General features: G+C 38.8%; 1 protein-coding gene across 1 annotated transcript in view; it reads right to left on the bottom strand.

The window, feature by feature from the left end:
- Positions 1–297: 297 nt before the first annotated feature.
- The window catches only part of PARP11 (poly(ADP-ribose) polymerase family member 11), a 42,518-nt gene continuing 22,431 nt past the window's right edge, over positions 298–20,384 (bottom strand). Inside the window, 10 exon segments of the mRNA XM_017670488.3 lie at positions 298–3,207; positions 4,694–4,845; positions 11,645–11,775; positions 11,856–11,928; positions 14,940–15,015; positions 15,456–15,483; positions 15,485–15,528; positions 17,334–17,454; positions 18,053–18,181; positions 19,723–19,836. Coding sequence (XP_017525977.3) covers positions 2,891–3,207; positions 4,694–4,845; positions 11,645–11,775; positions 11,856–11,928; positions 14,940–15,015; positions 15,456–15,483; positions 15,485–15,528; positions 17,334–17,454; positions 18,053–18,178 — 1,068 coding nt within the window. The 5' untranslated portion in view covers positions 18,179–18,181; positions 19,723–19,836 and the 3' untranslated portion in view covers positions 298–2,890.

Genomic DNA, 20,384 nt, shown 5'->3' with positions numbered 1-20,384 from the left:
AATGTGGACACACCCTCCAGCACCACTCCTCTGAGCCTGAGGCAGGAGGCCTTCACCCCTTTTGAATTTTCAATAGCAAAGAGTTTTCCCACAGGTTACCCAATTCGCTGTTGCTCAGGACTATTCAAAAGGGAGAGTAAGAGACATCCCCCATCTGAGTGGGTTACGTTAGTTACAGGCAACAACACACTTCTTGAGGGCCCGTTAAGTTTGAGCTGTTTAGGTTTAAGTAATAGAAGGTGGGGGTGGGACATGGAAATCATAGAAACAAATCTATGGCATAGACAGACAACCAAGACCTGCTACAGAAAGCTTTAATCACCACATGTAAATACAACATATTCATATATCAAAAATGGCTCCAAAGTCTTTATCATCACTATAAGTCTAGCAATTCAAGTTGCACTAATACAAAACCCTCCTGTTCATAACTGCAAGGTTTATGAAACTGTTTCTTATAAACACATTTTTTTTTTACCCTGAGGCTGGTATCACCAAAGTCAGAAAGAAAAGTCACTATCAGCTGGACTTTATTCAATATATGTTAAAAATCTTCTATTCATTAATCTGGGGTGGCTTCTCTTCACTCTCCCCACCCATACTGCGTGATAAGAGAAGAGGGCAAAAGGGTTGTATCCAGTCTTAGTATATACTGATTATGTGATTCTCAACTCAATCTTCTGATCAAAACAAAGAGATAGAATTTTAACACAATTAACTCTACACTATCACATTTAAGTTTACCAAAATCAGCTCTTTCTTATAAAAGGAGAGGCGGCAGCACATTCTCACACAAGGACAACAGGACAGTTCTTTTCACAAAGTTCTACCACAGTCACTCTACTCATTACACAGGAGCCGGCCAGCGGGGCTCGCAGTTTGAACAGATCAAGTTGCAAATCTCAGCTCTGGGCTCCTGGGTGCCTTGAGCTATGAGAATACCACCCACCAAATGCGACAACAGGTTTTCCATTCAAGCGATGGGAGAGGCAACCAGGTAACATTGAAAGAAGATAGCCATGTTACAGGGGGGTCTATTTGAACCTTTTTTGTATGCAAATAACAAGTAAAACAAAGATTTTCAGAGTCTGAATTTCTAGTGTCCCTAAAGCTTTTTGTAAATGAGTTTAGAGCAGGGGTGTGCTCTCTCTCATAAGCAGCCTAGCGACTTTTCCTCCAGTTATTTCCATGTTTCTGAAACATGTTCTAATTATTCACAACACTCCATCTAAACTGGCTGTTAGTCTGCACATCTGAGCTAGGACATCTTTGTTGTTACTTGGTTTTAAAGTACTGTGCGTGCAATTTCCTGTGTAACTTACTTTCGCTTGCACAATTACATGTATTCTGGGCTATAATAAAAATCTGGGAATATATGTAGTTGAAGACTTAGCATATTCAATCTTGTTCTATACTCCCTACTTTCATTATTTCTAGATGCCTTCACAGTCCAAACTGATTGAACTGAACAACAGTGGAATGAATGCTTAGTGGATTTTTCTTGAGAAGTGAAAGCATGTTCACCACCTCTCAGCCAAAACTGGATGAGAATTGGAGAGAGAATTCAGTATTAGACTGAGTTAGAAAAAGGTATTCTGGACAAGCTTTATAGAAGTCTTTCTTTTTTTTTCCCAAGTAGAATCATGGAAAAAATCAAAGTTGGAAAAACTCAACAATCATGTGGCCAACCCTGATCTGTTACCTCAACTCCTCTATAACATTTCTGCCCACTCGTTATCTAGTCTCTGCTAGACTACATTTAGGGGCAGGCAGTATGCCAGCATTACTTATTCTCCTCAGAACAGAACAGCAAAACAGAGGGAAGAGGCAGACAACTACTATTAAACGTGATTATGAACTGTATCGAACTTTTCAAGAGACTTAATTTATTGTCAACTGCCATTCAGAAGACTAAACCAGATTTGCTCCAAGCATCCCATGCTTTCTGCAATGATTCACAATGGGGAAATACAACTTAGAAATGTGAATTTTATAAATCATTGTTGAAAAGCTGTGTGTGTGGGAGGAGTAGATTAAAATACCTTAAGGTAATCCTTGAAGGAAGCCCCAACACAAAGGGGAAATAAATGTTTTAAATAATAAATAAAAGTTTCATTTTGAAGATGCAATAAACACTGTGTGCAGCAAGTCTTGGTATAAGACTTCAAGAACCCCAGTGGATGACTTGCAGGCTACTTACGGTCCGCAGCACTGGTCAGTTCAGATGTGGGAGACCAGAAGGCCACGGGTGCAGCTGAGCCAGCTGCCTGCCATCCTAAGGCAACTGGAGGCAGGGTTTCTGGCCTTGATTTTCTCCTCTGCCGTTTGGCAGCACTGTAAACAATTTTCTGACTTCTGATTTCTCTTATGGTACTCAGACTGCTTCCAGTTTTTAAATTCCCACTTCAGGAGACCAACAAGGCAACATTTTGATTGGTGGACAACAATATCAGGATGCAATTTACAAAGGACCATTTCCTTTGAAGGAACACATTTATGCCTATATTTTTTTTTCAACATTTATATGACTTAGTCTATTAAACTGAAACATGTATCCTGATCAGATGCACATAAACTTTAAAGGATCCGAATGACCATGTTAATTGAGACTCAACTGATTCAATTTTGAGTGTTCTATTTCACCCCTATATGTTAATAAAATGAACATAGTATCAGTCTTTAACAAATAAGACTCTGAGCAACGGACAAAAACGAAATAACTTAAAACCAACCTTAAAGTCAGTATGTCTTTTTATGTGGAGACCGTTTTTTTTTCCTATCTGGTTCAAAAGTATCAGATAATTAAATTTTAGTGGCTGAATGACAGGAGAGAAAATCTTCCTGCAAGAAAGAACAAAACTTCCTTGACCACCAAGATTTGGGAGTGAAGTCAGTGAAAGTCTATCAAGTACTCAGGATAGATCTGGTTGGCATCAAACACCACAAAGATCTTTGGATTCCAGGTGTCATCCACACAGCTGTCATATAAGTTCACATAGCTCCCGTCTTTGGAAGGAGGCCGCATGTATTTGGAGTCTCCGTTTATGTAATCTCCAATTAGCACTCGAGCAAGAAACATAGATTTGTATGTTCTAAACAGATGCCGCTGTTGCATGCTTACACCGTGAATTTGGAACGTGTTTCCATGCTTTATGTCATCTTTGCAGAAGCGGCTGGAGTAAGCGGCATCTCTAGCAAAATAGGTTCCTTAGACAAAAGGGAACAACAATGAAAGCCAAGATTACTCTGCAGAATGTATGGAACACAAACAAAACACTCAGGCAGTAGGGCAACAGACACATGGAATCATATAACAAAGGTAAGTGTGGACTTCCCATCTGGCGCTCATACAGAAATGCGTCTGTTGTAGACAGCTGAGATAGGGACTGCCGAGGGGAGAGGTGTGCCACCACAGAACCGTCCCCACCATCACCACCATCTCCCACCCTGCCCAACAGTTACTGGACTTCTGTTTTCAAAAGAAATCCTACAAAGAAATCCAGATAAAACTTTCTGTGATTAAAGGTGTGGTAGGACCTGACTTTTAAATTGGTTGGCCCTCCTCTCCTTTCTCTTTCCTCCTATCACTTTCCTCACCTGCTCGCTTGTCCAGCACCCATGGAAGCTCTGGACGGGATAGTGCAAACTACCGGTCTATCAAGATTACTTCAAACCCCAGAGACCACATTTCCGTGATACAGGGTAACCATTCAGTAATATTTCTGGAGATAATACACTCCCATACCCAGGAAAAGATTTCTGAAAAGAGTGCAATGCTGTTCACACCTAAGCATTCTAAAAAAACAATTTCCCTGGCTCACTAAGGATGAAAACTCACTAAAGCACCCAACCCTTTGGAAACAGGAGGCCTGGGGACTGACACCACCAATGGAGTACTTCCTCTAAAAAATTTTGGAGACAAATTGCAAAGTCTCCTATTCTCCAATACTGGTGGGATTTATGGAACACCTTCCTGATCCTCTGACAGTTAAGTAAACGGCCTTTCTAGTACTTATTTTAAAAATACATTGACTTTCTTAGAATGCAGCACATCCTGATACTAAGTGGCAGCCAGTCCTCTTGCTGGAGGTAAGGTACAAAGTAAGGACCAGAAAAGAAAGTCTAACCCTTACCTTTTCCCTTCATTTCTCTCCGTAATTTGCTTGAGTAGTGGGCATAAATTGGAAGACTTAGACCATCACAATATTAGAAAAAAGGTGAAGAATTCCCCCATTATTCCTTATTGCTCATTAATAGTGTCACCTACCATTTTCTAAAAACAGAACAAAGCAAACTAGTACCTAGACCTGTGCACAACATAACTAATGCATTTTATAGCTCTCCATAAGTCTGACATAAAACAATTTACTGTATAGACTTTTCTATGGAAAGGACCCATACGTGAAAATTAAATAAAATGCAAAAATCAACTGACATGGATGTGATGCCTACCCCATCTGAATGACCGGGACTGGGTGAGCAACTGAATCCCACAGAGGTTTAAAAGTCTTTCCTACACCTTGTATATGCAGGAAGTGGCTTTTCAGTGGCTCAGAAACTGAAGGTGTGCCAGGGACCTTGTACAGTAACTTCTCATTTATGACTATCAAATCCCTGAATGCAAAACAATTATCTTTAAAGAGAGAAGATACTCTCCTAGGACTCAAACTGGACCTTGAATTCGGGTAATTACCTTTTCCAAAGAGCGCACCATGTATGCCATTGATTCTCCAGTCAAAGTTGTGAATGCAGATTGCTTCCACAAATTCACTGCTGGTGCCGTGAAATAGCATTTGTTCATTAATCTGAGGCACACCTCGTTTTTTCTTGAGCTGAGCCTTTTTCCTAAAAACACAAGAAACACAGACACAAACACGCAGAAAGAGACCATCAGTGGCATGTATTAAGTTTTCAAAGAGCGAACTTCGAAGGAAAGAATGAAACAGAAAACACTTTTTCATCATAAACTATAAATGGGCAAAGCAGCTCTGGAAATGGAACCACCCTGAATGCTCTTGGACACATAATCACCTTACCAAAAATTCGTAGTGAACATTGAGACCAAAGATTGAAAATGATACCCAAAACTATTGATATCCCAGAGCATGCCCATCAAAGCAAAGGTAACTGATTGTCTAAACCAGCCAAACTTTACAAATACCTAAAAATGACACTGCAAACAATTAAAAAATACAAAGTTCACAGAGTCTTTAAACAGTGAATGCTTTCAGCAGAGGCTATGCCTTGATCTATTTTCCCCCAATGAGTAGAAAATGTTGAACTGAAATGAATCTTGAATCTGAGGGACATTAATTCATCTGGTTCAACCCCCTTCCCAATGGACAGATCTCCCTTAACATATCAAAAGATATTCAATGCAGAATGAACTGTAATAGTAAAAAATAAACAAAATGGAAAGAGCCTAAAATTCTTTCATAGAAAAGTGAATTAACAATTATATATATTTATATATGAAAGTTATAGATTAACTTGAAAAATAATGTTGAATGTAGAAAGAATGTTGCAGAAAGAGATATGTTTATATTGTTTATAGATAATAATGCACATTGTACAGGTATACATATATGGGCAGTAAAAATGTAAGAGCAGGGACAGGAAGGCATCACATCAACCTCAGGAGGAAAGAACAGGATGGGGAGGGGCCAATACTTCACCTGCACCTATAATACTTTTCATCTTTTTTTAAAAATCCAGATACAAAGATGAAGACAATGTGGCAAATACTAAAATGTTAAATCTGATTGGCAGGTAATAGATGTCTGGAACTACCTGCTGCATTTTCATTTCTTAAAAGTATTTAGTGTTCCATAGCAAAAAGATGTTTACAAATTAAAAAGACTCCTCTCCCCTTATCTCTGACAGGCAGCTATTTAATGCCTGCTTCTATTCCTTCCAGTGTCAAGTGCTCACTGCTCTGCAAGGCAGCATAATCTCTCTGTGATGAGGGCTAACTTAGAAAGGGCATCCACTGCGACATGGAACCGAAATCTGCCCTCCTGTTACTTCAACTGACAGGTTCCACTGAGTTCTCTTCTGAACTCAGAACAGTTCAAATCACCCTCACATAAAACAACTCTGCAAATATCCAAAAATAACTACACACACCTATCTAGGCTTACTTCTGTAGGTTAAATATACACTATTTCCTCAACTATTCCTCACACAGCATAGCCCCCAGGCCTTTCTGTCTTCAACAGCCTTTAGTTGAGAAGATTCTACTGGATACCTTCTAGTTTATAAATTTTGGTAAAAAATGGAAACCTTGCCCAGGTATCACTGGCCAGAAATGACTCTCCCAGCACACCACTGAGTTCATTTTGTAGCAGGGGCCTAAGACTGCTAACTTACACAAGTTTGTAGTCAATAGTCAATTAAAGTTTCCAGGACTTTCTCAAACCAGACCTCTCTGGGCTGGCGATATTTGTACAATTGATTTATAAAGCTAAAACAACAGATTTATTTCAATTAAGTTTTATCTTGATTGAGTCATTTAAAAACTACAGAATTCATAAACAGTATGCAGCTTAGTGACTATCTGGGGTTATGATGTTTGCATTTAAACAATGGGAGAAATGGAAGTATGTATGGTCTTCCCTAAGAGTCTATTTGGTAATATGTATCAAAATTTAAATGTATATGCTTTGATCTATTGGTGACAGGCTTCTCAGACCAGTAAGCATGACCTTAGAAGGATGTGTATTAAACAGTATTTATTTCAGAAAAGGCATGTTTTCACTAAGAACAAATTATGCCAATCTTCTTTTTTATACATCTATGGATTTTTTTCTTTACAGTATACATTTGTTGATTGTCTAAGAAGGAAAAAAATCTTTTTTTAAAAATGGTAATATTTGTTTTGACTCACTGTTTCAATCTTTCAAGGTCTTTCTGTCTCCTGATTCATTTGTACAAAAAATTAGCTACCCCTTCTAGTTTCTAATCTTTCACAAGCGTGATAAGCAAGCCTTTTACGTTTTCACCTAAATTCCTGATAAAAATGTTGAAGGGCTCAAGAAGGAAGCATGTATGCTATTCAAGGTACTCTTGGCATAAGACTTTTAACTGGGTATTAATTTTTCTTTTTGTACTGTCAGCAGGCATACATTTCTCTGACCTTGACTCCATTATAAGAACCTTTCTTAACCATTCTGTAGAAATCAGATTATACTCTCTAAGGGATTCAGCCATCTACCACTGCAGAAATCCACTCAGTTACTCAGGCATTAGTGAATCCATACTGTTTTTTTTTAAGTAAACATTTGTTGAACATCCATCCTTCTAATGTCAAGCTTCATTATCTGTAATGACTAGAATCCACTCTCAAATCAGGATACACACTCGTCACTACTTGTCAGGTACACATTAGAATGAATTTTGGTTTGAAAATTCACTCGTCTCTCTTAGATATTATAAATGAACTGCCCAGAGTGTGGGCATTGCAAATGTGCCCCATCACCGGACTATATATGGCATATCTACCAGTGGAAGGCAGAGTGGGATGGGGTGCTCAAAGCTTTGCATCCACACAGCATGGTTTATTGAGTGCCCACTACTCTGGCACCCATAAAATGGGAGACTCACATTCTGGATATTCCAGCAAAGCTAATGCGGAGCTTCAGGGCCTCCTGGGCTGCAGGTAAACCTTTGGGGCAAGTCACAGGATACAAACTACACTAAGTTCTTCAAAACCCTGCCCACCTTTACCCAAACCTACATTCATTGCTGAACTTAGTAGAAATAACTTAGAAAATGTTTTAAAATTACCTGCCCTCTCAGGAACTAAGCTGTGTACACCACATACTCAGTCCTGCAGCAGGAATACCTCTATGCTCTGGAAATAAGCCTGCCTAGGTTTAGACTAGTGGCTGTCCACCCTGGCCGAACATCAGAATGACCTGCAGAACTTTTTAAAGATCACAATGTCAGCAGGTATAATCACTTACATTGCCACCAGCATGTAGGCCAAGTACCCATTTACTTACATCTTTTTCAACCTAAGTTTTTTGTCTTCACATCTTTGTCAGTTGGATAAGGGGAAAAAATTCCTATCCATTATTGAAGTACATTTTCTTCAAGTGGGTCCTACCTATAGTATTATTACAGTACCATTCCTAAAAAAAAAAAAAAAGTCAGCAGGCAGAAGCTGTGATCAGTAGATCTCAATCTGGGTGCCAGACACCTGCCCCTGTGGGGTTAACGAGCCCACAGGTGGTTCTGAAATGCCACCAGGCCTGGGGATCTCCGCTCTGAACCCACATTCTTAAGAAGGCAGCTTTCACTGCTCTTACTTTCCTGCTGCCTTATCCTCATCAGTCCCAGACTAACCTAACCACCTCCCCTCTGTCCTTAAACTTGCACGTCTGAAGGAACCCGTACACCACCCCACAGTGCCCATTACAAGTTCACAGCGCTGATGAAACTCCTACGGTTCCCAAGTTAGCTCTTTCTCCCCCATTTTCCACAGTGGCCACTTCAAATCTCCCCTTTTCCTTTATCTCCCCCTTTATCCACACCTCCCAACACTTCCTTCTCTGCAGGGGTCCTCACTTCTTATTCCACCATGGAAATTGAAAGTGTCAGGCAGGAACCCCCTAGCTTCACCCCCTACCTGTACACACGCTTGGGCCACCTGGTCTGTCTCCCTCACAGTCTCTGAATTCCACCCAATCGCACCTTTCTCCTTCTCCTCTTTAAACTCTCCCTCTCATAGGTTTTTTTCCTATTATAATGTAAACATGCTTGGGTCTCTCCCACCCTTAAATTAGTAATAAAATTAAGCAGAAACGCCCTTCCCACTCCACGTGACTCATCTGCTCACAACCCTCATGCTCTTCACGCCATGCTTTCTGAAAGAGTTGCCAACATTTGCTTAATACAACATGACATCTACCAATACAGCTCTCATCAAGGGTACCAATGACCTTTTTGCTGCAAAAATCCCAAGGACATTTTCAATTTTTATCTTACTTGGCTTCTCTTCTGTACGTGACCCTGAGAATGACACCTGCTCCTGTAAACCACTGTCTTTCTTTGGCTCCTGTGACGCCAAATTCTAAGGGTTTTCTTCTACTTTCTGTGGTCATTGCCCCTCAGGTGCCCCTTGGGCTTTCTCTCCCCTTTGCATCCCTTCCAGAGTTCTGTCCTTAGCCCTCTTCTCGATCCACATACCCTCCCTGGTCAGCACACCAATTCTGATGGCTTCTATTACCCAACATTTTCTAACAACTCCAAAACCTTTATCTCTACTTTACATTGCTCTCCTGTGCTCCAGGCCCATATACCAACTGCTACTCACTCCACATCCTCACTAAATACAAAGGCAAAAATCTGTTCTTACTCACATTCCCTTAGTCACTTAAACAAGTCAGAAACTCTGGAGTTATTATTACCTTTCCCCTCTCTCTTACCCACCCCTTTGCATACATTAAGCTGAGCACCAAGCAATATTATCCTGTATCCTTAATATCTCAACACTGTCCTCTTCATTCCAAAGTAGCAGATATCACCTTTAAATCCCTTTCCACAGTACAGCCTGATGAACTACTTTTCTAGGGGCCGATCAGATGGATCACTCTCTTGCTTAAAGCCCTACAATGGCTTTCCACTGTCTCAGGAAAAAGATCCAAACCCCTCAGCTGGTAAAGTCATGCCTGACCGGGCCTCCTACTCTCTGATTTCAACTCTGGATCAGTCCAACTCAAGTAAAGCCACTGAAAAAAAATCACACAACCACCCAGTTCTACAAACTCCTCATGCTCTGCCTCATGACCACCTTTCTAACAATGCATCCTAATTTTCTGTTCTATTTGAAATTCTCACAGTATCTTGTGTTTCCTCCCGTATCTGAACATTGGCCCACACTGCTTGCAGAGCCAGGATGCCCTCCTCACCTCCCTGCGTGTAGCTTAAATGATACTGGCTTCAGCAAGTCCCCACCCCACAGCACTGACCCTGCTTTTCTTGGCCAGGGTGAACACAAGGGTGACACCCTCATTTTGCTCTCAGATGCCCTGTGCTCCTTCCTACATTTTGTGGTGTAATAACCTGGCTCTTTGTCTAAGCTATGGTCCTGCATAATGTTACATTCCAAGTGTGCTTAGAACAGTGCCTGCCACAAAACAGGTGCTCAGACATACTAGCTGGAAGAAGGGAGGCAAATAGAAAGGCCTGGGCAACATGCAAACTGATGCCTGATGGGCTCACATGCACCTCACTGCCTCTCTAGTGAGTCAGAGGTTATGTGACAATGAGATTTACTAGGTTATTTTAGTATTCAGAGAGCTATCAAAATGACAGCTTGTCCTAACATGAGACTCAGTATTTTCTATTGTCAGAGCAGGTGGCAGGCTCATTTACCACCCCAGATTTCAATAGGCTGCATTACATAAAGTAATGAAGGGTACTGACAGAGTAAAACCACTCCAGTGAAATTCTTAGTATAACATGTTTTGGGGTTAACTGGTACATTTTTACCACTAGGATTTAATTGAGAACTCAAATTATAAGGGAAACTAACTGAATTCCACTTCAGAGGCCTGGGTAAGAATAATGAATTTTTTCATTAGACCATTTTAGAAAAACTTACTTTATTCACTGACAGAAGAAAATTAAGGGGGATAAAGTCTTCTATCTTAGAATCATCTAAACAAAACTGAATAAAACCTTCTAAACTCAAAAAACTCAGTATTGTCAGGAGTAGAGGTTGGCTCAATACAAAGACTCAATATTACAAAGAACAAATTAAGCCCCTTATTTTTCATAAACTCCTAGAGAGTAAAACCTGGAAAGTACTCAGGCCCTATGACTGACTGACCAGAAGGATGACACAACTCCACGTATCACTATCAAACAAAAGGCAGCCCAATTTCCAGCATATGAGAATGAGTTTAGGCCTGCAATTTGCTTTAAAATATTCCAGCAACAGCAATAATAGAAAAAAAGGAGATCCATTATATGTGATAAATCTTGATAAATGTTAAATCAGGATGATGAATACAATACATTGGGATTCATTATATCAGACTTTGTTATTTGAAATTTTCCAGAATATCAAAAATGTGATTATATACTTCAATACCTTATTTTTTCTGCAATGGGATTTATTCTTAGGTTAAGTGCACACTACGCAATCCAATGGGTCATTTTCAACCTAAACTGAGTAATGAATTGAGATTTTAAAATCTGCAACAAAAACTCTGGGCTTAGCAGGGAATTTGAAGTTATGTTTTACAGTATCCTTCAAACCAGAGACTTCTAATGCAGCATAAAAGTCTGAGGCAACAAAGTCTTATCAGCAAAACTAAACAGGTGCCCAGATTCCCCTGTAATGCTGACTTCAGCCAAGATGCCCAGCTCTAAACCTTGAAAGGGAGGAGAGCTTCTAGGGGCATGCTGAGAACAATGCCTGGCATTTACTTAGAAGGCTACTTTTCCCTTCCTCCCTAAGAACGCTGGAGAGCTAAGAGAGCAGGTCAAAACACGGCAAGAGACAAATACAGCGCATCTGCCCAGTTCATGTGACGCCACTGAAAAGTAACAGAATTAAACATTTGTGCTTCACTATCTCTAAGACTGTGAAAGTCTTAGAGGCCAAGGAGAGGGTTCAGATTAGAAACTGTCTCACCTGCAAAAGAACTCCCACAAGTCTAGGTTTTGAATTCTCTGAATTCTTTTAATTCTGTTGCGATCCATTGTTTTCCCAAAGAGACTAGCAACTTCATTATATTCATGTGTTTGATTGTGCAAAGGAATAAGCTGGAAAAAGAAGTTTGCATCATTTTATTGGGGTCCTTTCCAGTCTCTCATACAGTATGGTTAATCAATTATACACTTACCTGGTAGGGTAAGTCAGTATTCACGTTCTCCCAGTGCGAGGGCATGGGGATAGCCTCATTTTCACAGATATAACTTTAAACAGCAAGAGACAAAACAAAAGTATTAGAAGCTGACTGTAATTATTGCCAATGATTTAGCCTTTTCTCCAAAGCCGAATTTTCATGTTTGGGGTATTGTGAAAAATACAATTAAGTGTAGCTCTTGTTTGCATTTTAAAATATCTACTGTGCGCTACTTTTTAGGTGTTGAACTGAGGATTTTGAAAACATCCAAACCTACATAACATCAATATTTCAAAAAAATTTGTTTGCCATGTTTTTATAAAATTGCCAGTATTTCTTTAAAATTTAAGGAAGATTTTAGATAAAGAAAAGGAATTTCCCAGCAGAGAATCACGGTTCTGATTTTAAAAAGAAACTCTTTAATATACTTACACTGCCTATGAATAAAATCCAAACCCCTCAGCCACAAATTCAGAGGTCTTCAATAACTAACTCAAACCTAAACCTTTCTCTGTGCACTGCCTACTATTCCCCTACGTGGCCCACATGAATTAATCTAGTACAGTCAGCAAAACTTCGAAAAACACTGTCTACTGTGTTTAAGGCACCAGATGAGAACACAGGGAAAGACAGCAAGTTGGGGGGGGCTGAATGGCAAAAGGCTGAAATTGCCGTGCTGATCTTCTCGGGTTGCCAGTTACTTTGGAAATTCACAAATTTCAAGGCTATCTTTAGCTTAATTCTTTAAAGATAGTTTTAATTTTTGAAAGACCATACAATCACGATGTAAGGATTAAGAACTATAAAGCACTGAGCAGCAAATAGTCTCCTTCCCACTCCAGTGCACGGTCTGTCTGGTTCACACCTCTTACCCCCCTGCAAGCAATCACTGTCCTCCGTCTTTTGGGTAGCCTTCCAGAACTTCCTTAGGATAGCATGAGTCTACTTTTCACTCATACAATATGTACTCAGTATGTTCACTTAATATGTACTCAGAGATTGTTCCATGTCAGCAGGTGGAAAGTATCCTCATTCTCATCCTACCACAGAGCTCGGCACAGGTGGGCACTCAGTAAACACTGGCCGATGAGCGGGTGCATTCTACTGCACAGAATCATGGAGTTCTGTTGCATGGGAACACCACTATTTATTTTATAGCCCCTCACTGCTGGTATCTAGCTGGTCTTCAACTTTTGGCTATCGTCAAGAATGTGCAATGAAGAAGTCTGTTCATTTGTCATGTTACATGTCCATTAGTCTACCTGTAAGATAACATCTTTGAAATGGAATTTCTGGGCCAAAGAATATATTTATTTAAGATTTTGACAGATATGTCCAAATACCTTCTTTGAAGGCTGTACTCGTTGACATTCCCACCAGATATGTAGAGAACGACAATTTTCCAACAACCTTTCCAAAAAGGTGTTTTATCAAACTTTTGAGTTTTTGCCAATCTGATAGTAGAAAGTAGTCTGGTATAACATGTATGTCTTTTATTATGAGGGAGTCTGTAGGAACTATTCAAAATCTTAGCTCCTTTTTCTAATAGGTTGTTGGTCTTCTATTCAGAGATTCCTAGAAGTATTTCATATACTACAGATGTGAACCACACACATGAACCTTTGACTGTCATAATGAGTAACAATAATTGTCCCAGTATTTTTTAACTTTGCCTGAAATATCTTTTAGTTATGGAGAAGATCTTATTTTTATTTTTACGTAGCCCATTGCCTTAATTAATTGTAAATTCCTTGCAACAGGAAACATGTACTGTTCACATTGCATGTAATAAATCCTCAATCTATTCCTGTAATTATAAACAGACATGTCTATATCAATACCTACTTACCTTCACTGTAGAACAGTCCTACCTAACTGTTCCCCTTTTTATTATCTTGCTTATTGCCCTCCATTCTGATTACTTCCCCCTTCTCCTGCCTTTGTTCTATGGTTTGTATAGTCTGTGAGAGAACAAAGTGCCTGACCCTATCATGTGCCTCCTCTCCCAGCCAAAGTACACCAGACATAGAAAGAAATGGTTACAATAACATTTGCCATTATTATGTCTTATTTTTCTCCCAGATTATATACTCTTTCAAGATAAGTCATTCCTTTATTATATGCCTTGTACTTAAGACGGATTATGATAGATCTTACAAGAAAATAATATTCTCTAAATCCCTCAGAAATACTAGAACATTCATTATATAAATACTTGAATTATTTTTAAATCATAATGCTAAAATATAAGCCAAAAGTCTTAAGAAACATATTGATAGAAACTGAAACATTTCCTTCCTTACTCTAATCCTTTCAAAATATCTCCTTGGAAGGAGCAAATAGGTATCCCCTACAACCTGTAGGCAAGCGTTAGTTTTTTCTGTTTCATTTTAAGTTCTCTGAATGGCAGAAATTTCATAATTTGCTTGGGGAATCACTCCAGACATGCTCTGAGAATCTCCCTTCAATTTCATTCACATGAATAACAAATATTTATTTCCTTCTGGCCTTTATACCTGTCTTTTCAGGCTATACCCAGGAGGAGACAGCAAAAGGGGATGCCTGCAGCGGGGACCCAGCCCCTGGCAGCTGGCCACTCTCTGCCGCTATCCACCACGTTGCCAGTTTCCTGAGGCCTCCTCTAGTCACAGCAGGTTGGAATTTACCCAAGGAGTTGCCCAATGGGGATCAGTGGAGGTAGAGACAAAGTGGGCAACTACCAAATAACTGGATGGTTCCATGAGAGGATTTCCAAATTAATTCCATTTACCTCAGTAGGTACTGTAAGGGTTTATAGCAGAGACCAAAAAGCATTTTGTAACTAACACACAAACTGTTCTGAAGAACTGAAAAACATAAATATGTAAGAGGAAGTAAAAAGGATAACAGGAAAGGAAACACTGGCAGAAAATAATAATACTGCTTTTTCATCAACTAATATGAAATTCAATAATGAAAAGATGGATATGATTAACCTACCATTAAAGAACCTACCAAAATATTTGTTCCTCTGTCAAATATTAAGAAAGAGGAGAGAGAAGAAAAGGCCATTTTTTCTACTCCTCTTCTTTTTTACAATACCTGAAAGCACTGATTGAAAAGGGGGCTCTTTTTATTAGGCGCTGCTTTCCAGTGGTGAGATTCATTTGCTTCATTTCTGTATACAAAGAGGAAGATATTAGAAAGGTCACAGACACACACAGCTCACACAGTCACAAAGATTTGTAGCCACACTACGTGATGGTCAGGAATCAAGGAGCTTTGTGGGTAACTGACAAGCATAGTACATTAAAGACACTCTACCATACAACTATTTATCATGGTATAGAAGTGCTATTCAGGTGGCACATTGCTTGATCTAAGGTCACATGTAAGGATACTAACTTCACACACCACTCTGTATGCAGGGTCCTTTCTTTGCTGTATCGTACTTAGGTTAAACTGACACTAAAATAGAAAAGTTTCAAAACTTAGGAAAATTTAGAGTGCTAGAAAGAGAAAGATATTATAGTACTGAGTTTTCAGGTTGGTTTACTAAGTGGAAGATGTACTTTGACTTCTCCACAGATTTTGGAAATGATAAAAAAGATACATTACCATTATAAAACTTGCACAATTCACAGAATTTCAAAAATTTGTACATTTCTTGCCTTCTCTTTAAATTGAATACCTAAACCAAAAAATAGAAAACCTAGCTAGACTCAATACATACTTATATAAAAGATTCCAGTGATAAAAGACTAATTAACCAAAGGTACCATTTTCTTCTTTCTTCTATGCCTCAGTTGTGGCAGTATTTACCAGGTCCATTTCTTCATTCCCACAAAATTAAGGGGTCTTAATGTGAGATGCTAGTCAGTTCATCTTTTCTAGTTGGCATCATTCCATTCCATACCCATTCAACCAAATGCTATGATCAAGAATGTTCTGCCCTGTGTTTGCCTAGGCTGTGCACACACAGGTGTTATCACTGTTCAGGGGAAAAGCAGGATTGTCCAGCACATGGAGCAACATCTGTAGTGTCTTCTTACACCACCTCATTTTAAGGTTACTTTTCACCATTTTTTTAGAGAGAACCTGAGTTGCCTTGTGGCAGGATGGTTGGAACTAATTTTGCAAATAGCACATGTGAAATGTTAGTACCTATGCCTTTGAAACAGTACCATTATATAAAGGGTTAGGAAACTTGAGTTATTATATGAGACTCCTTTTCTTTGATAAAGATTTTTTTAAAATAAACTACACTGTCTGAGAGAAAGCTTCTCCAAATATACAGCTTACTATTTAATATTCTTGCAGAAACGTGGCCTGCTGAATTATCTACCAAATACTTCACCCTTGACATGAAGCCTGATGTCTGTTCATATCATGATGTCTCAGTAATGCTTCAGTACTGGCACTTGTGCACAAGACTAAAAGATCTAACAGACACCTTCCGTCTAGATTATAGAACACAAATGGCAGGGCCCCCTTACAGGCAGCCTGTTTGCCTAATGTCATAAAAGAGAAGTTACAGTTAGTCAGGAGTAAGAATCTAATGGTTTTAACTCTCGATAATTAAAAAAAAACTTTGAGAAAAAAAGAATCATTACAGATCTGGATGCATCAACCTCTTACTGGACAAATCCCCATCACCATTCCTGGGCCGGGTTCGTCCAGAGGGACTTCCTAAGGTCCCCCAGCCCTGGCCCTCACAGCACACTACTAGCGCTCTCCTACAGACGCTGCTCACAGGACCTGGGAAAGGGCAGCTGGAGAGCTCTGCTGGATGGCAACCAAAAGGCACTTTTATTAAGAAAGCCTCCCTGTTTCAGATCTTGTTTGCCTTTGGGCAACAAATAGCGGAAGCAGCAGCTTGAAAATGAAGGGATGGAATCCAACAGGTTTTTCATGGGGTACCTAAAAAGCCCATGTATCATGAGTGAAAGCCCAAATAGAGCTAGTTTCCAAATTAGCTGGCTAACCTGTAAAAGAGCCAATCAAGTCAGAAAATGGCAGAAGGAAAATGTCCGTTAAAGAAATACTTTTCCAGCACAGACACCAAGAGATGGGTCATTCTGCTGGACTTTGGGTCTTGAAACGATTACCAGCCACCTGACACTTTGTCACTTAACCTCTCAGATTGATCCTCAAAAGAAACAGGTTCCTACCTATTTCTGACAACTGATGGGATGACAAATAAAACAAGAGCTAAAAAGTCTTTTGTGCTCCTTAGAAAAGATGTATCACATAAGCTCAAAATATATGACAATTTGCACATATTTTAGTACCTATGAGCATATAAATACTCCTTTATAAAAGGGAATGTCACTCAAGAAGATTTTAAATCTTTAGATTTTTAGAGGTATTTTTGCATATTACAAAGAGGATTTACTTCACTATTTACAAATATTAACTAATCCTGATCTTCAGAACTGTAGTTTTACCATATCAGTATATTGAAAACAACACAACTATTAGGGAAAAAAAACATACCTGCAAAGTCTATCTTGTAGCTGAATTTGAAAGTGGTAAAAGAAATGGAGCCACAAGGGTTTGCTTTGAAGCTTTTCTCGATATCTTCACTGCTAACTGAACACTGAATGTTGGTGTCCGGCTTTAAGACAAACCAGAAAGTTTCATTTACCAGCTGTTCATATTAATGGCTTGGCCACAGACAGAGAATGGATGGATGAGGGAAACACACTAATAACCTGTTCTAGTTCCCAACACACAGGGAGAACCACAGCTAAGCCACTCTGGACAAAGTACATTAACTTTTCTGAGTCTGACTTTCTTTAACATCTGCTTCATTTATTGTGAGAACAAAGGAGAATATATATCTACAAAACCTAACATAATACCTGGCATATTCAAGGTCTTTGATATGGGCTTATTCTCTTCCCTTTCTCTTTGTCCACCATCTCAAACTTGAAGTTGCTGAGACGTACTGATACCATGCGACTGTCAGTCACATTCGCCCTCTGCACACACAGAAAACTTACTGTTCCTTCTAAACAACTTAATGTGAAAATCCAGGGGTGATGGGGGTGGAAGGAAAAGGAAAAGGACTAGAAGAATTTCTAATTTTTCAGTTAAGCTATCTGATTTCCTTAGGGTTTGGTTTCTTATAGGTCCTCATTTTTTACATCAGCAGAATAATGCTAAGTGATCTAAATCCCTTCTGCCACATCCTGGAAAGGGAAAGGAGATACCTGGAACATGTGCCACTTCCCACACTCCGCCAAGTAAAACCAGCCCCACTGGGTATCTGACGTGTCCATTTCATCCATATCACTATCTGTCGTTTTGGGTAAGAATTCTTCTGCTTTGTGAAACATCTCCTGAAAAACCAGAAAGAGGCAGAGGAAGAAATAGTTCTCTTTGTAACCAAGGTTATTTTGACACATCATTTTTCTTCTACAAAGAGCTGCATTCCAATTGTCTTTCCCACAGTGACATTTTAAAAATAGCCTTCTGTCTTGTATGTTGGCTCTGAAGATACACATTTAAAAAGCCTTGAATAACATTGTTCAACAATTAAGACAAATAATAACACACTTAGGTAGAATGTATCAATGTCCATTCAACCATTTAAGTAAGCTATACCAACACATACAAGCATGTGGGTCCTCAGTATAGTGCCAAGACAGCTCTTTTTTTTAAACAATTCTGTCTTATCACATGTTCATGTATTTGGTCAAAAGGATCTATGCTATCACTAAGATAAGAGACATCTGAGTTTGGTTTTATGCATTAATTATTTTACTTAGTGGCATGGAAAAATGTTTACAATATATAATACTGAGTACAAAAGGTTACAATAAACACAAATAGTATGATCCAATTTTAAGAAAAAATACATCTACATGTTTACCCATGAATGTATGCATATGTATGTATGTACATACATAGTCTGGATGAACATACTTCAGTTCATCACAGTTTTCTCTTGAGCGTTAGAATATTAATAATAGTAGCCCTAATATGACTCTTGTGATGTGCCATGCGTTGTTCTAAGTACTGTACAGATAGTAACTCATTTAGGTCTCACAACAACCCTGTAAGACTGGTACTATTATTATCCCAAATTTGTAAATGAGGAAACTGGAGCACAGAGAGGTCATACAATGGGAAAGCCAGAATTCAGACCCAGTCAGTCTGGATCTGGGGTCTATGCACTTCACCACTATGGTGTACTGCCTTATACTTCATTATCAATGATTTTGTAATCTTAACTATATCAAGTAGCTACTGTACACATTATCTCTAAAATATTTTGAATATTCTTGGATGGAGACTATGATGAAAATTAGGTCACCAGAAAAAGGGCAAAGAAGTTAGTCAAAAAAGATTAAACTTTATCTGGAATGTAACTTGTCCTTATTCTTTAAGGTTTTTTTTTTCCATTATTAATTTGGATTTGAAAATATTCTTGCAAAAACATCTGAACATTCGAGATAAAACTGAAGACTTTTCAGACATTACCTCTGTTGCTGGTATCTTCCCACCTCCTTTCTCCAGGGCTAACCTATGCTATCAACTTACTGTGCAACTTTCAGACTTTTGTGTTTAATATTTAATGTAAATATGCACATACGAACTATATTTGGTTATTGGTGATTCATTAAAAATTTTACTTCCAATAGATCTGATTTAAAAAATATATGTATGTACTACTTGGGTAATTTAGAAAATAAATCATTTTTAATTTCACTATTTAAAATGCCCATCCTGTTTCCAGGGGCTGTTTAATCTGGGATGAGTTTCTATTACCCTGTCTAGGTAACAGTTTTCTCTTCACAAAATGGAAATTGAAGGCTCCTTCTTCACTGGGTTGTTGTTAGACAAATGAAGTAAGGGAGTAAAGTACCAAATACAATACCTGAGCTCAATGAAGGGGGCTTGTTATTTTTTATTGATGTTTGGAAACTCTCTCCAAGGAATGCTGTGATTATTTTCAGATTTTTTTCCTTCATGTTTTAAAGTTGACCGGCTGCTGAGAAATGAAAAATAGAACACCCTAGGATCAGGAGCTTCAGATATAGGACCCACTATTTACCTGATATATTTTATCCAGATAATAAAGGCAAAGATATAAAGTTGAAAATCAGTTATACAGGTTAACTATTCACAATTATTGCTCTTCCTTCTATTGCTCATATCATTTGTCCATTTTAACATGAGAGAGAAAGCAAGCATGAATGAACTAAATTTAGTTTTTCTTCTGAAAATAACCAGAAAAATTTGAAAGGATGAGTTTGAAGGTAATAGTTAAGATAAATATTTGGCTTATGTGTTCTATATTTTCTCTACTAGAAGAGAGAATTTTTACAAAGGGGGATGAGAAATAGACAAGTACCCTTTGTACGGCACATGTCCATGCGTGCTTTGCTCCATCACACCATCCCTACAATCATACTTTCAGCCAGGCTGTAAGTGAAAGTGCTTTACCAAAGTCCTTCCTGAACTTCCTGTCATAGCAAGCCCTGGGTGGAACCTCAGACAGACTCACACTCATCCCTATTTGAGAGCACGATACACAGG

This window comes from Manis javanica, chromosome 15 (assembly GCF_040802235.1).
Source record: "Manis javanica isolate MJ-LG chromosome 15, MJ_LKY, whole genome shotgun sequence".
In the NCBI taxonomy this organism is placed as follows: Eukaryota; Metazoa; Chordata; class Mammalia; order Pholidota; family Manidae; genus Manis; species Manis javanica.
Note: the sequence above shows the minus strand (reverse complement) of the source record. Positions and strands in the feature narration are given on the sequence as shown.